This window comes from Tupaia chinensis, unplaced genomic scaffold, assembly GCF_000334495.1.
Source record: "Tupaia chinensis unplaced genomic scaffold, TupChi_1.0 Scaffold000374_1, whole genome shotgun sequence".
In the NCBI taxonomy this organism is placed as follows: Eukaryota; Metazoa; Chordata; class Mammalia; order Scandentia; family Tupaiidae; genus Tupaia; species Tupaia belangeri.
Window position 1 is genome coordinate 1,426,960 of NW_006159872.1, and position 13,709 is coordinate 1,440,668.

The 13,709-nt window shown below is 49.0% G+C and overlaps 1 protein-coding gene across 1 annotated transcript in view; it reads right to left on the minus strand.

The window, feature by feature from the left end:
- Positions 1–3,536: 3,536 nt before the first annotated feature.
- IL6R (interleukin 6 receptor) overlaps positions 3,537–13,709 on the minus strand; it is a gene marked incomplete at its 5' end in the record, with an annotated part of 40,969 nt that continues 30,796 nt past the window's right edge. The window contains 2 exon segments of the mRNA XM_014589729.2: positions 3,537–5,815; positions 10,000–10,093. Of these exon segments, the coding sequence (XP_014445215.1) occupies positions 5,569–5,815; positions 10,000–10,093 (341 nt within the window).

Sequence of the window (13,709 nt, forward strand, 5' to 3'; positions counted from 1 at the left end):
CGAGTCCCGGACCCAGTGGCTTAAACTCATGCTGGGCGCATGTGCATGTGTGCCCAAGATCCCGAGAGGAGAATGGAGGAGAAGGGATTGCGGCGTGGACATCCCCCCAGGGGGCGATTTCTCGCTTTCTATCTCTCTGTCTCTCTCTGTCTTTCTGGCGAGCACACACACCCTGTAGCAAAAACCTCTCCAAAAAAAAAAAATAAAATAAATATGAATTTATTTAGTTATGTTGTTTTTAGGGTACAGGTGCTTTTGCGTATAGGTGCTCACTGGAGAGAGACCGAGAGAGAGAGGGAAAGCAGGAATCACCCCCATGGGCGAGGGCCACGCCACAATCCTTTCTCCTCCATTCTCCTCTCAGGGTGTTTTGCAAGTTGTCAACTCTGGAACTCGAACCACAGTCAGCCATGACGGATCCAGCACAACTACCACGTCGCCTGCTGGCCAGGACAACACTTTCTTAAGCGCTCTTTCACTGCTTTTTCCTTGAAGTTAGATCTTTGCTACGTCTTCGAGTTTTTCTCAGGTGACTGGGTTAATTTTCTCTCTTTTTGAGCCCATATTAATCATTTGTATTTTCCTAAAAATGTCTCCATGTTATGTAGATTTTCTAACCTATTGGCATATGTTCAAAGTTTTAGAATTTTTAAAAATCTCTTCATCTTTGATTATATCCCCTTTCTCTGTATTTATCTGCATGCTCTTCTTTTTCCTCATTCAGGCTTAATAATGTTTGTATTATTCTAAAAACAAAACCAAAATTGTTTAAAAAAGAAAAAAAAAAGTAAAGAAACAAGAGAGAAAGAAAGGCTGTTCCAATAACTGAGTGTTCCTCGCCGTGCTCTGCAACATCACCATCTGCTCTTGCAAATGCTCCTGGAAAGAGCAGCGTAACCATGTCGTCCTAACGGGAATGCTGCAGAGACGCGGAGAAAGGGAAGCGGCTTCTTCCGTTTCCTGGCTCTTCAGGCCCACTCCCATACCCCCTTTCCACCGCCCACACAGCTCCACCACCACGGGGGACAGCTGGTTCCTGTGTGACTTTCTGCAAGACAAGCACAAACCTCAGAAAGGAAGAACAGGGTGTCCCAAAGGAGCGGCCGGGTCCTGTTGGATGGTCCTGGGCATCCCTGATTGCCCAGGTGGGGGCCGAGCAGCTGGTACCACACGCTTTCACTTTCCGTCTGCCTTACATAATTTCCAGGCTTCCTGCAGCGTCCTCCTCCCCAGCCCTGAACTGTTTACACAGTGACTCTTAATCCCAAAACATCCACAGACTGGCTTTCCCTGTTTGGAAGACACGCATGGCTGCATCCCAGGGTGTTCCTACAAGACCTTTTGCAGCGGTGGACAGAGCCAGCCTGTCTGACCAGCAAGGGCCCAGCGTGGCCTTTGTGATGCCATCAGCACCCCGACCAGCTCAATAAACAGTCTCTGAAGAGTAACGGCCCTTCCTTTTCCTTCCCACGTCCATCATTCGCGCTGATGATAAATTTGACTGAAGCACACACACCCCTTCCAGAAACCCCAGCCCTTGTTTTGGGAAAAACTTTCATAATCAAAGCCTTTGGAGAAACTGCTACTCTTGTCTCGAACTTCTCTGACTTTTTCCAGAGGCACTTCATCCTGCCTTAAGGGAGCACCACCTCCAAACGTCCTGCCCGGCTACCCACCCTTCCTCACACCCTCCTCCCCAGTAAGCATGCATGTCTTGTCTTTCAACGACCCAGGTGCTCAAATCACACTTACGTCTCAAGCGTTATTTGTAGAAAGTATTTATTTCAAACATTTACAAGTTTTCTTGAAATGCCAACATAGCTGGTAAAAAGAAAAACATGGAAAAGCGTATCATTACTGACCCTTTGCCCCACATAAAGATACACCCTGCGGTATTTGCTTTCAGACAGTTAGGTTTAAAAAGAAAGGAAGGAAAAAAGGAAAAGAGAAACTTAAACGATTATTTTTTTTCCAAAAAAAAGAACGTAGAGTTGAGGTACGCTATTTAACAGAAATGCTCTCCATCCGATAGTCTATTAATGAACAGGCTCGCTCTGCGTGGATCCAATCCTTTCCTTCTGAAATGGATCCATTTGAACATATGTTCCTAAACCTGACAGTGTTCCTTAGTCATCATTAAGGTTGCCATAGAAACGCCCTGGCGCTGGCGCCTGGCCGCACTGAGGACCCGAGGCTGGAAGGACCTGGAAGAGACACTTCAGAGTCTGGCACAGAGTCTGAGCCAGCTGGCCTAGCCCCCTCCAGCCACAGGCCCCCTGCCTACTGCTAGGTGGGAAATCAAGGTGTGGGTTCATGCCCCGTGGGCTTGGGAGTTGCCTCTGCCTCTCCAAATTAAGTTGGTTTCTCAACGACTCTACATAGAGCTGGGTGTCTGAATCCTCCCCACTGGCTCAGCCTTAAGGACTTGCAGTGCACTGACACAACTCAGGACCTAAGCACCAGGCGAGACGTTCCTGAACCTTCTCTGGGAAGCCACTCCCAGACTGCCTTGCTGGACTGTCCACCAGCAGGTGACCTATCAAACCTGGTTCCAGCAGCAGGCCCTACCCCAGCTTCCCTACTCCCAGAAGGAACGTCAGAGACTCAACCCACAAGGGCCAGCTCCTGCAGCAGAGAGCGTCAGACTTACCAAAGGCCTCGTAGACGTGTCCAAAGCCATCCCTTGAGCTATTATTTTTTTCTTTTTTTGGAGAGGTTTTTGCTATAGGGCGCGTGTGCTCGCCAGAAAGACAGAGAGAGACAGAGAGACGGAAAGCGAGAAATCACCCCCCAGGGGGGATGGCCACGCCACAATCCCTTCTCCTCTTGGGATCTTGGGCATGCACGCACACGCGCCCGGCGTGAGTCTAAGTCACCGGGTCCAGGACTCGAACCACGGCCAACTACATGAGAGTCCCGTGACATAGCCATTACGCTAACTGCTGGTCCCCCCTTGAGCTATTTTTAAACATATGTCCTTAATGCTAGGAGAATGAGCACTTTCATTTAGACCTTGAACCAGCATATTCTTGACTGTTCCCACCCAGACGGGTAAATTGTCACGTTTAAGTTGTCTCGGTCCCAACATTTCACATCTGGTTGTGTGGCAGATGGCCACGGGTGTTAGGTGAGTCACAGCACTGCCGAGGACATGTGTGCTGTAGAAACACAGGTAAGAATGACCCGTGGATGGGAACACACGACCGGTCACCACAGATGAGCAAACAGAGAACGCTTGGGGCTGAGCAAGGCCTGCAGCCCAGAGGAGACAATACCTTTCCTTCATTTACAGTAGCTTATACAGATAAAGGGAAAACACCCTCTTTGATACAAAAAAAAAAAAAAAGGAAAAAAAAGCAGTTCCGTTACAATAATAATGAAAGCGTCAACAACCTGCAGATCAAAGCTGCTAGCTGTCAGTGTGAAGGAGCTATCTGAATTCACATCTGCTGCCTCTGCGGCACCGCCTGGCTTTGGTAATATTACAGGCGGGTAAAACCAGGTAAAGGATTAAAGACCCGTGGGCACAGAATCACCCTGTCTCATGCAGATTCACATTTTTAATATTTCCCCTGAACAGCATTTTTGCTGTTCTCAAGTCCCAGAAACTTTAAAAACAAAAACAAAAACAAAAAAAACCCCAACACTTGAACACCTGCCTGCCTTTCATCGATTTAAGATGAATTGCCTGGAGTTGCAACGAGTCCTAAAACGTGCAAAGCCAGCAATGAAAACCCCTCCTCCCTCCAGATAGTAACAGCGGGAACCTGAGAAACAGTAAATAAAACACGTTGTTTTCATGCTTCTGCCACCTGGCTGGCGGGGTGGCTGTTTTTCTAAAAGGAGAGCCTAGAAAACTCTGTGGTCGGGTAGCTTTTGGGTCAGTGGTTACGTGACTGATTTTAATCACAGTTCCACTTTGGGATTCTTAAGAGTACCGTAAGGGTGACCGCTATGTTTGCTGAGTTTTCAAGCTTGAATGGAAAGGCAGCTGAAGTGGTTGGTCCACCATGTCAGCCAAACGATGCTTCAACACTAACTTAACCAATTCGACCTCGAGGAACTAAACAAAAAGAGGAAGGAACCAAGGTAAGGGATTTTCTGACGAACCTCCCCGTCTGGTAACAGAGGGTCAGGGGTGGGGACTTTCTAGACCCTTGCCTGGTAATGTAGGAGGCTTGCTTCCGAGCACCCAGACGTGGAGAGGGACACGCTGCCTTCCTACCCACCTGGGGGAGCAGTCACAGGGTGCTTTTCCCCTACAGCAGAGAAGCAGAAAATCTTTTTTTTTTTTTTTTTTTTTTTACTTTTTAAAAAAGAAATAGAATGAAACCGGAATTACTTCTCTGATAGGGAAACATTGATCTCCTCCCTTTTCACTTGACTTGATTTTGCGCTAAACACAGTTGGGTCTTTCCCCCTCCGTTATTTATATCCTAACACTCAGCAAATACTGACTCTTCCTCCCTCTCAAGAGAAACACAGTCAGCAGATTTTTTTAAAAAATCAAATTAAAATACATTCGTGCTGGGTTCTTTTTTTCTTCACGTGAGTATTATATTATCTTCCCTAGTTACGCAGATTCCATTGAAAAGAATTTTTTTTTTTTTTTTTTTTTTTTTTTTTTTTTTTTTTTAGCAAAGCTGCGGTGAAACAGTTTTGATCACAGCCCGGGCAGAAGCTCTCCCTACTGCCAGCTCTTCCTCGGGGGAGGTGGGGGACTGGAAACATGGGTTTTCAGAGGCTACAGCCCCCTCAGTTTGGCTGCTGCAGGGGACCGAGGAGACGCTGTCCCCTACTCCCCTCCTTCCGCTCTGGTCCTCTCCCCTGGAGTCTGGTGTCTGAAGGGGGAGCTGGAGCCAGCTACTTGCTTCTGTATTCAGCAAATGCCTAAAATCACCGTTCACATTTAGCAACATGCTAATGAGGAACTAATTATAATTCCATTTAAAACCCTCAGGCCCTGAGAGATTATTCGTCATCCCCCCCTCCCCACCAGCTGTTTTTCAAGGGTAGGGAAGAGAGGCAGGAGAGCTCTTCGCCAGGCTGCCTGGGGCCTAGCAAAACCGAACTGCTAAGGCACTTGTGTTTCAAGAGTTTGCGCTCCGATATGAAACTGTGCAGTGGGCCAGGAGCCAGATGACTTGGTGGAGGGGCATGGGGGCATCTCTGGCTGGAAGCCCATCTTCCGCCTCCCCTGACTGTGGGTGTAGCTGGTGGAGATGCTGGGGGTGTGGGTGGCCAGCGGCTTGTCCACTCCGAGGCCTCCCCAGCGCCTGTCTCCTGGGGTGGCCTGAGAACATTGTAACCTCTAACCCTTGAAGCAGAGCATTTAAGCAGAGAGGTTTGAAAATGCAGTCACCCCTTCCTCCTGAAGAGACGCAGCCAACATTTTCATCCAGCGTGGAACCTTCCACAAGGCTCTGCTGTAACAGTGAGGCCAGAGGCCCCACGCCCCTGAGATGTGCTGGAATGGCAGTGAGAAGCATCCCGTGCTAAGCTGGCGTGTGTCCATTGTCCCCGCAGCTGAGCAGCTGGTGCCCAGCCCTCCAGGTGCCACGCAGCCAGCTATCTGGGGAAGAAGTAGTCTCTGTTGCTGATGTCGTAAGGGCTCCGTGGGTCCCTGGCATCTGGTCGGCTGTGGCTCAAGGTATTGTCAGAGCCAGGGCTGCTGGGGGACACAGGCGGGGAGATGAGAGGAACAAGCACCAGGGTAGGCTTGGGCCTCTCCGGAACCAGCTGCCCCAGAGAGTACAGCGGGAGTATGCTCGTCTTGCCCTCTTTCAGAGCCTGCAACTTCCACGTCTTCTTGAACCTTCACACAGACAGAGACAAACACACAGATGTTTAGCACCCCTGTGATGAACCCACAGCAAAAACAACAGTAGGCTGCCCTGCTGGCCTGGGGCTCCCGGGGTTCCGCTCGAAGGACTGATAATTCTTCATCCCCTCAGCTGTCCTGTCACCAAGGATTTCACCAACTCCGAAGAGTTGGTGAGTTGCAGAAGCACCTCAAGAAAATAGGTATGTATTGCGTGCACATGGGGAGATTAAGACACTCATAGCCATGAGTGCTCTGAAATGTCACTAGACTGTCCCTTTGTCTCGTCCCAGAGGCTGGGAGGTGCACACCACCAGTCCCAAATCTACTTACTGAAAAAGAGAAAGAGGGGCCAGCAGGTGAGGTAGTGGTTAAGGCGCTGGATCTCACAAGGCCAACCGTGGTCTGAGTTCTGCACCGGTAGCTTGAAAATCACACCAGGTGCATGTGCATGCGTGCCCAAAATCCCAAGCAGAGAATGGAGGAGAAGGGACTGTGGCGTGCCTATCCCCCCAGGAAGGTCAGTTCTCACTTTCTTTCTGTCTCTCTCCAGCAAGTGCACACACCCTATGGCAAAAAAAAAAAAAACCTGAAAAAAAATAATAAAATAAAAATTTAAAAAGCTTTAATTGCCTTTAAAGAGAGAGAATATTCTTTGGTGGGGAAGGAAAATGGGCCTGCAGATGAAGGCTGGCAGGAAGCAGGGCATTTGCAACTGCCGCGTAAGAGCAAGGAAAGGAAAGGGCCGTGGGGCTGTTCGGCAGGCCTCCTGTTCCTCTTGCTTCCACTACTCCTGTCCTCAGCTCCCTGTGCTTCTCTCCCACCATGCCAGTGAGCCCTCAGACTCAACCGTGGGCACCACCGGGCACGAGTTGACTCATCCGACAGGAAAGTCAATGTTAGCAGGAAGGAGGTCGACATCTCGCTGATCACAGCTTCAGTCTCACACTCCACTCTGGGCCCAGAGCCAGGGCTCAGTAACTGAGAAGAGTCACTTGACAGTTCAAAGGAAGACGAGATGGTGACATTGAGCTCCAAGGTACAGGCAGGTCTCCTTCCTGAACGGGCCCTTCAACTAGGCTGGGGCACCCAGGGCCCCAACCTGGTCTCTCTTCTACTTCCCACTTTGCAATCAACGTATTGCCTATTAACCCCACAGTGGGAGCAAGATGGCCTTCCACAATTCCATCAAATGTCGGTTTCTCCAGGAAGGGTGGTGAGGAAGGAGGGGAAACCAGTGTCAAAAACAAGATTTGGTGATTTTTCCTTAGGTTTCTTTTTATATCGGCAGGCTATTCCTGTCCTTGTTATGATAAATAATTGATAGCTGGCTCCAAATTGGCCATTGGCTCTTAGCCTGTTTTCTCAATGGAATAAACAACCCTCAGAGTGTTACTGAGGGCTTCAGCATTTGGACACCACGCCGGAAGCAAGCCCAGCAGGGATGCTGCTGACCGGCGCTGGGCTGAGTCCTTGAGTGGTTCTCTTCCCCTGTGGAAGGACTGAGGACGGAGTCATGATAGTCTAGATTTCAAACTGTTCAAACGCGCTGACCCAAGGAATCCCACTTCTGGGAATGTATCCTAAAGAAATACCTGGCTATGGAAAAAGCTTTATGCACGAAGATGTTCAACACAGTGTTGTTTATAAAAGTAATCAAAACCCGAAGGCCCAGTAATAGGCTGAGTAAGTGAATGGGGATATATCCACCTAATAGAGGCCTACAGCAAATGGAAGTGAGGTCTATAGGTTCTTCATAATAACGTGAAAAAAAGAATGCTAAATGTAAAAGGTAGGTTTAGAGTTATAGATGCAGAACAACCATGGCTAATACGAAACCAAACAAGGAACTATGCAGAGGAAAAAGACTCAGGGGAAATTCATCTAAATATTAAGTGTTCTTGGTACGGGTGTGGATTTCACACATATGTCCCCTCTGTGGACAATCCTGGAGCTGTACACTTACAACACACGCATGTTTCTGTATGTCTTTTATACTTCAATCACATTTCCATTTTAAAAGCCAACAGTGAAATGAAAAAAAAAAAAAGCCAACAGTGGTCATCTTCGGATAACATATGATATTTTTTCCTCCTTCTATTTCTCAGTATTTAGCAAATTACTTATAATAATCTCTCACTCACACACACACACTTAGGTATGTGTGTGTGTGTGTGTGTGTGTGTGTGTGTATCCTTTTTGACCTTATTTAACCAATTTGGAAACAATCTCTGTTCCAAGTTGTGTGGGTTTTTTTTTTTTTTTTTCAAAGCAACTGAATGGGTAACTGAGAAAGGTGAGATTTCCTTTTGAAATATTTTGAGGACAGGATAAAACCTTTTCTGAAAATCAATGAGCTCAAAGGGGCCTTTGAAAGCAGCCAGCCTGGCCGGAGAGGCTGTGGGGCAGGCAGAAAGAAGAAACAGCTGAACTATCAGACTTCATTGTACCTTGACCTCACCTTTTATCCTTTTTATATATTTGGGCTTCATAAAGTTTTGTTAAAAGGAAAGGTTCAAAGCGAAAAGTTTTAAAAAACACTTACAACTCTTACTCTTTTTTTAAAAATGAGAGTAGAAACCAAGACATCTCCCGTCCAAGGTCACAGAGAATCTCTGCTGTACTCAACCACTTCCATGGTCCAGGACTCCATGAAAGTCCCTCCATTCTCTGTTGTGGAGGAAGGAGAATCTGCGATTTTTAAAACATTGGGAAAGAGCCAGCAGGTGAGGTAGTGGTTAAGGTGCTGGACTCCCACATGGCTAAGCATGGTTCAAGTCCCAGCGCCAGCAGCTTGAAATTCATGCCAGGCACATGTACATGTGTGCTCAAAACCTGAGAGGAGAATGGAGGAGAAGGGATCGCGGCATGGCCGTCCCCACTGGGGAGTGATTTCTTGCTTTCTGTCTCTCTGGCAAGCACACATGCCCAATAGCGAAAATCTCTCAAAATAAATAAATAATAAATAAATACTTGGGGGGGACAAAAAGGAGGAGGTAGGTGGTGGCATAGTGGTAATGCAGCTGGACCTACATGGGAAAGGTCCTCAGTTCACCTCCTGGGCCTCTCCTGAACATTCCAGGCCCATGCACATCCCCCGTAACCTGGATCTGTTTAACTGAGGGTGGATCACAGCATGAAGAACCTGCTAGGGATGCCTCTCAGAAGAAATAAATAAATAAATAGATTTTTAAAAATGAAATAAAATATTGGAATAAGATACTGCGTTCAATACAAAATGATTTCCCTGGGCCACATGGTGTCACAGTGGGACACAGCTGGTCCTGTATGGGAGGGTCTCGGGTTTACATCCTGGGCCACCCTGTACACACCTGGCATGCGCATGCCTGTGACCCGAGCTGGCTGAGGTGGGGGTGGATCATGGCATGGGGACTCTGGGTAAGGTTTTTCTCTCTATCTCTTTCATAGAATAAATAAATAAACTTTTTTTAAAAAGTATTTTCAAATCACAGGCATACACATAGGAAGTCCTCACTTAACACTAAGTTCATTCTAGATAAACATGTAGAAAAATACTTCTCTGTTAGAAAAATCCCACTTCCACAGTACCCAGTAGTATAAAATAAAGAGAATTCATGGGGAAGAGAGAATGGAGTTGGGGGGCGGGGGAGGGAGAATGGGATATCTTGAGAGAGTTCTTTTAAAACTATAAATCTGATCAGATTCATCTTTAAACCCTTTGACAGATATTTATTACCCTCAAGTAAAGACTTAAAATCCTCCCACCTCTTTCCAGGCCTCTCTTACTTTCCTACATCTCCCCCATTCTGCCACATACACACACATGCACGCACACATGCACACACACACTCGACCATATTATACTGGCTTCTCTTTTCTTCTCTTCCTCAGACAAACTCCTCTTCCTCCTTAATGCCAGGGAAGTTCTGCTCACCTCCGGCTGCTCTTTTTGTGGCTCTCCCGACGCCAGTAACTACTTCCCAGTGTCTGGCTTCCTCCCTAGCCTGTGCCCCTCCTGTCCACCGACAACAGGCGTGGCTTACAGCGGTCGCTGCGTGTGCTGTGTGTGACGTAGTTTTGGAATGGAAACATGAATGAATGAGTGCTCTGCAAATTTCTGGCGACTGAATGGGCAAAAGAAAGCTAAATAAGAAATATGAGAACAGCACGAAGCCATCCCCCAGGACCCAGCTCACCTCAGGATGACGCCAATGCAGAGAAGCATCCCGAAGGCCAGGCTTCCTCCAGCCACCAGAAATGTGGGCAGTGAGACCGAAGAAGTATCTTGCACTGAGGGGAAAAGAAGAGCGAGGATGAGAGAAAGAAAACCACTCAGCTGGTGCCATCGAAAGCATCAAAGGCACCCTGGCCCCATGAGGAGGACATGGCTCTGCCGGTCAATGGGCCACTGGACAGGTTTGCTGGTCTCCGTGCCAAACCCGACTCTGGAAGTGCTGCCTCCCCAGGGTTCCACCATTTGGCAAGAGGCACAACTCACGCTCAGTGTTTCTGAGTTCCTGTGGCCAGCCACAGACTCCCACTCACTTTCAGGATGGCTTTTCTGGTGCCCACAAGGCACAAAGACGGTATAAGAAACAGAAGGCTTTGGGGACCTCTTTGATGACAGTGCCACTGAGGATGAGGTCAGCAAGGCTCAGATGCTCTCAACCAAGTATTTTGGACCTAGTTTTCGCCGTTGGGATGCATCTCTCACCTGTCCCCACACTTGGCACTCAAGCCCCAGCCATAGGAGCGTCATGCAGGTCTCCAGCATGCCACATTCTCCTTCCTCCAGGGTCTCCTCTCCCAGGGTCTCCTCCCACCTCTGCGGGACCCAGATGATGTCCGGTCCCTACTGGCCTTTGGTCTCAGATGAGATGAGATCACTTCCTTTGAGAAGTGACCCCGCTCTAAGCTGGGTAAATGCCCTTCTTGTTTTTTGCTTGAGTTCTAGATTGAGCTCCCTGAAAGCGGGGGCCACACATGTTCTCTTCACTATTATAATCCCAGTTGCTCACACAGTGTCTAGCTCAATGCGGGATCTCCAAAATATGTCGCCGAATGATGAAAGGACAATACAGCTTTCATGAGAAGCCATGACTTCACACCAAAAGATTTTCCTGCAACTGCCAGAGAGAGACCCTGGACTGGGCAGAGGGTACATCTAAACAAAACCATCATTCCTTCCTTGTGCTGGGGATATACTCAGTTGCAGCTGCATTGCCCCAGGATTCAGGCTCTTCTACTCCAAATGGTATCCACTGTTGGTGAAGATGCCACCTGCCAGTCAGCGTTTGAGATGCCCACTGGAGGCGGGCATGGCGGAGTCCAGACAGGTGAGTTACTACTCCCTGCAAGGACAGCTCTCTGAGTAGGTCCCGTGTCTCCACATAAACAGCTGTGTAATGAAAGCAGCATGCTTGGCTTGCTCATTTATTAATATTTCAACATCTTTTATACTTTTTTCCTTCCTTCATTCAACAAATATTTATAGAATGCCTATTATGTGCCAGACTTTGGTCTAAGCCTCAGGGACACAGAAAAAGCATAATAGAAAAATCTCTCCTCTCCTGGGTCTTATATTCTAATTAAGACAGACAAACAAACAAACAAACAAGCAATATGATGTTCGCAGTGACAGAGGCGGTGATGAAAAGGAGAGCCCAGGAAGGGAAGAGAGTGAAGGTGGGGAGGCGCTGTCAGATGCAGTGGTCAAAGAAGAGCTCCCCAAGAAGGGGGCATCTGAGCAGAGACCTAGGAGGTAGGAAGGAGCTGGCCAAGTGGAAGTCAGAGGAAGAGCATCCAGGAGAGGAAAAAGACCCAGGGAGAGGAAGAGCACCTGGGAGAGGAAGAGCACCCGGGAGAGGAAGAGCACCCACCCGGGAGAGGAAGGAAGAGCACCCGGGAGAGGAAGGAAGAGCACCCGGGAGAGGAAGGAAGAGCACCCGGGAGAGGAAGGAAGAGCACCCGGGAGAGGAAGGAAGAGCACCCGGGAGAGGAAGGAAGAGCACCCGGGAGAGGAAGGAAGAGCACCCGGGAGAGGAAGGAAGAGCACCCGGGAGAGGAAGGAAGAGCACCCGGGAGAGGAAGGAAGAGCACCCGGGAGAGGAAGGAAGAGCACCCGGGAGAGGAAGGAAGAGCACCCGGGAGAGGAAGGAAGAGCACCCGGGAGAGGAAGGAAGAGCACAGCGTGGCTGGAGGCGTGTGTAGGGTGGGGGATGGAGGGGGGCTAGAAGGCTGTGCTAGGGCTACCCACAGAGACTCAGAGACCTTGTTAGGGCTTTAGCTTTTACTCCGGGGGAGTTGGTGTTAAGCCAGCAAGAGCTTGTGTTCCAAGGGTCACTCTGGGTGCTGGCTGGAAAGGTCTGTTGGGAGTTAAGATTAGAAGATGGTATGGCCTGGCAGGTGGTGTGGTAGTTAAGGGCGCTGAACTCCCACATGGTCAACCACAGTTTGAGTCCCAGACCTGGCAGCTTGCTTTCTCCCTTCCCCCACCCCTCTCTCTCACTTACTCACTCTGTCCCTCTTTGATCAAATTAATAAGTAAATAAATAAATAAAGTTAAATACGATAATTAAAAAAAAGATTAGAAGATGGTAAGGGTCAGGAGGGCGTGGTGGTTTAGGGCGTTGGACTCCCTCATGGCCGACCATGATTCGAGTCCTGGACCTGGTGGCTTGCTTTTTCCCTTGCCCTGCCCCCGTCCCTTTCTGGTCAACTTGAAGGGAAGGAAGAAAAAGGAAAGGAAAGAGAGAGGGAGGGAGGGAGGGAAGAAAGTTAAATAAAATAATTCTTTAAAAAAACAAAAGGAGATGGCAGACCAGTTGGCACCCCTGAAGGGCCTGCAGGATGAGAGACAGCCACGGCTGTACCAGGTGTTGGCATTGAAGGAGCTGAGACGTGGTCAGATTCTAAACGTATGCCAAGGTGCACTTGGCAGGGCCTGCTGAGGGACTGGCCATGCAATGAGGGGCAGGCGAGTGGCAAGCCTGGTCCCCTCACATGAGCAAGGCAGCAAATGTGGGGCCGGTTCCTGGGAAGGGGAAGCTGGACACAGAGTTGGGTGGAGATGTGGGGAGGCATTAAGCGTTCTCTTCTAGACGGGTTCACTCTGAGATCTCTAGTAGGCGCATGAGAAGACGGGCCAATGAGGCAGGTGCACACATGAGTCCAAGTCTTGGTGGAAAGGTCAGAATGGGAATATATATTTGCATGCGGTCAGCCCATAGTTGCTTTTAAAAACATGGGCTGAGGGACAGCGGATGGCCTAACAGTTACATCGGTGGACTCCCACGAAGTTAAATGTGCTTCTAGTCCCAGACTTGGTGGCTTCAAATCCACACCGTGAGCATGTGCGTGCGTGCCCAGGATCCTGAGAGGAGAATGGACGGGAAGGGACTGCAGCATGGCCATCCCCCCTGGGGGTGATTTCCCACTTTTTGTCTCTCTGTCTCTCTGACTAGCACATGCACCCTATAGTAAAAACCTCCCTCAAAAAACTAAAAAATAAAAAAATATAAAAACAATTAAAAAAAACAACAAACAAAACATGGGGCTGGATGTGACCACCAGGAAGGGTGGGTAGAGAAGTCTTGGGGGCCGTGAGCTTTTTGTGATCCCACAGCTGGAAAGGCTCTGCCCTCTCTAAACTCCACTTTGCTTTATCCACGCCTCCCTCCTGGCCCCTCTCGCACTCTGCTCCGGTACAGACACTAGTTCACTCTTTGCCAGGCCTGTCCCCTCACACACTCTGGAGCTGCCTTGAGAACAGGGTGGGTTGACTGTCCCGAGTCCCAGCTGTGCAGACTTAGCCCCAGCTACTTGGCCGGCCCCCTGTAGGCACTGCGCCTCGGGCGGGCTTTGAGCTGGGGTGGGGCAGCCTAGGCAGCCAGCACCAGGTGCCGCA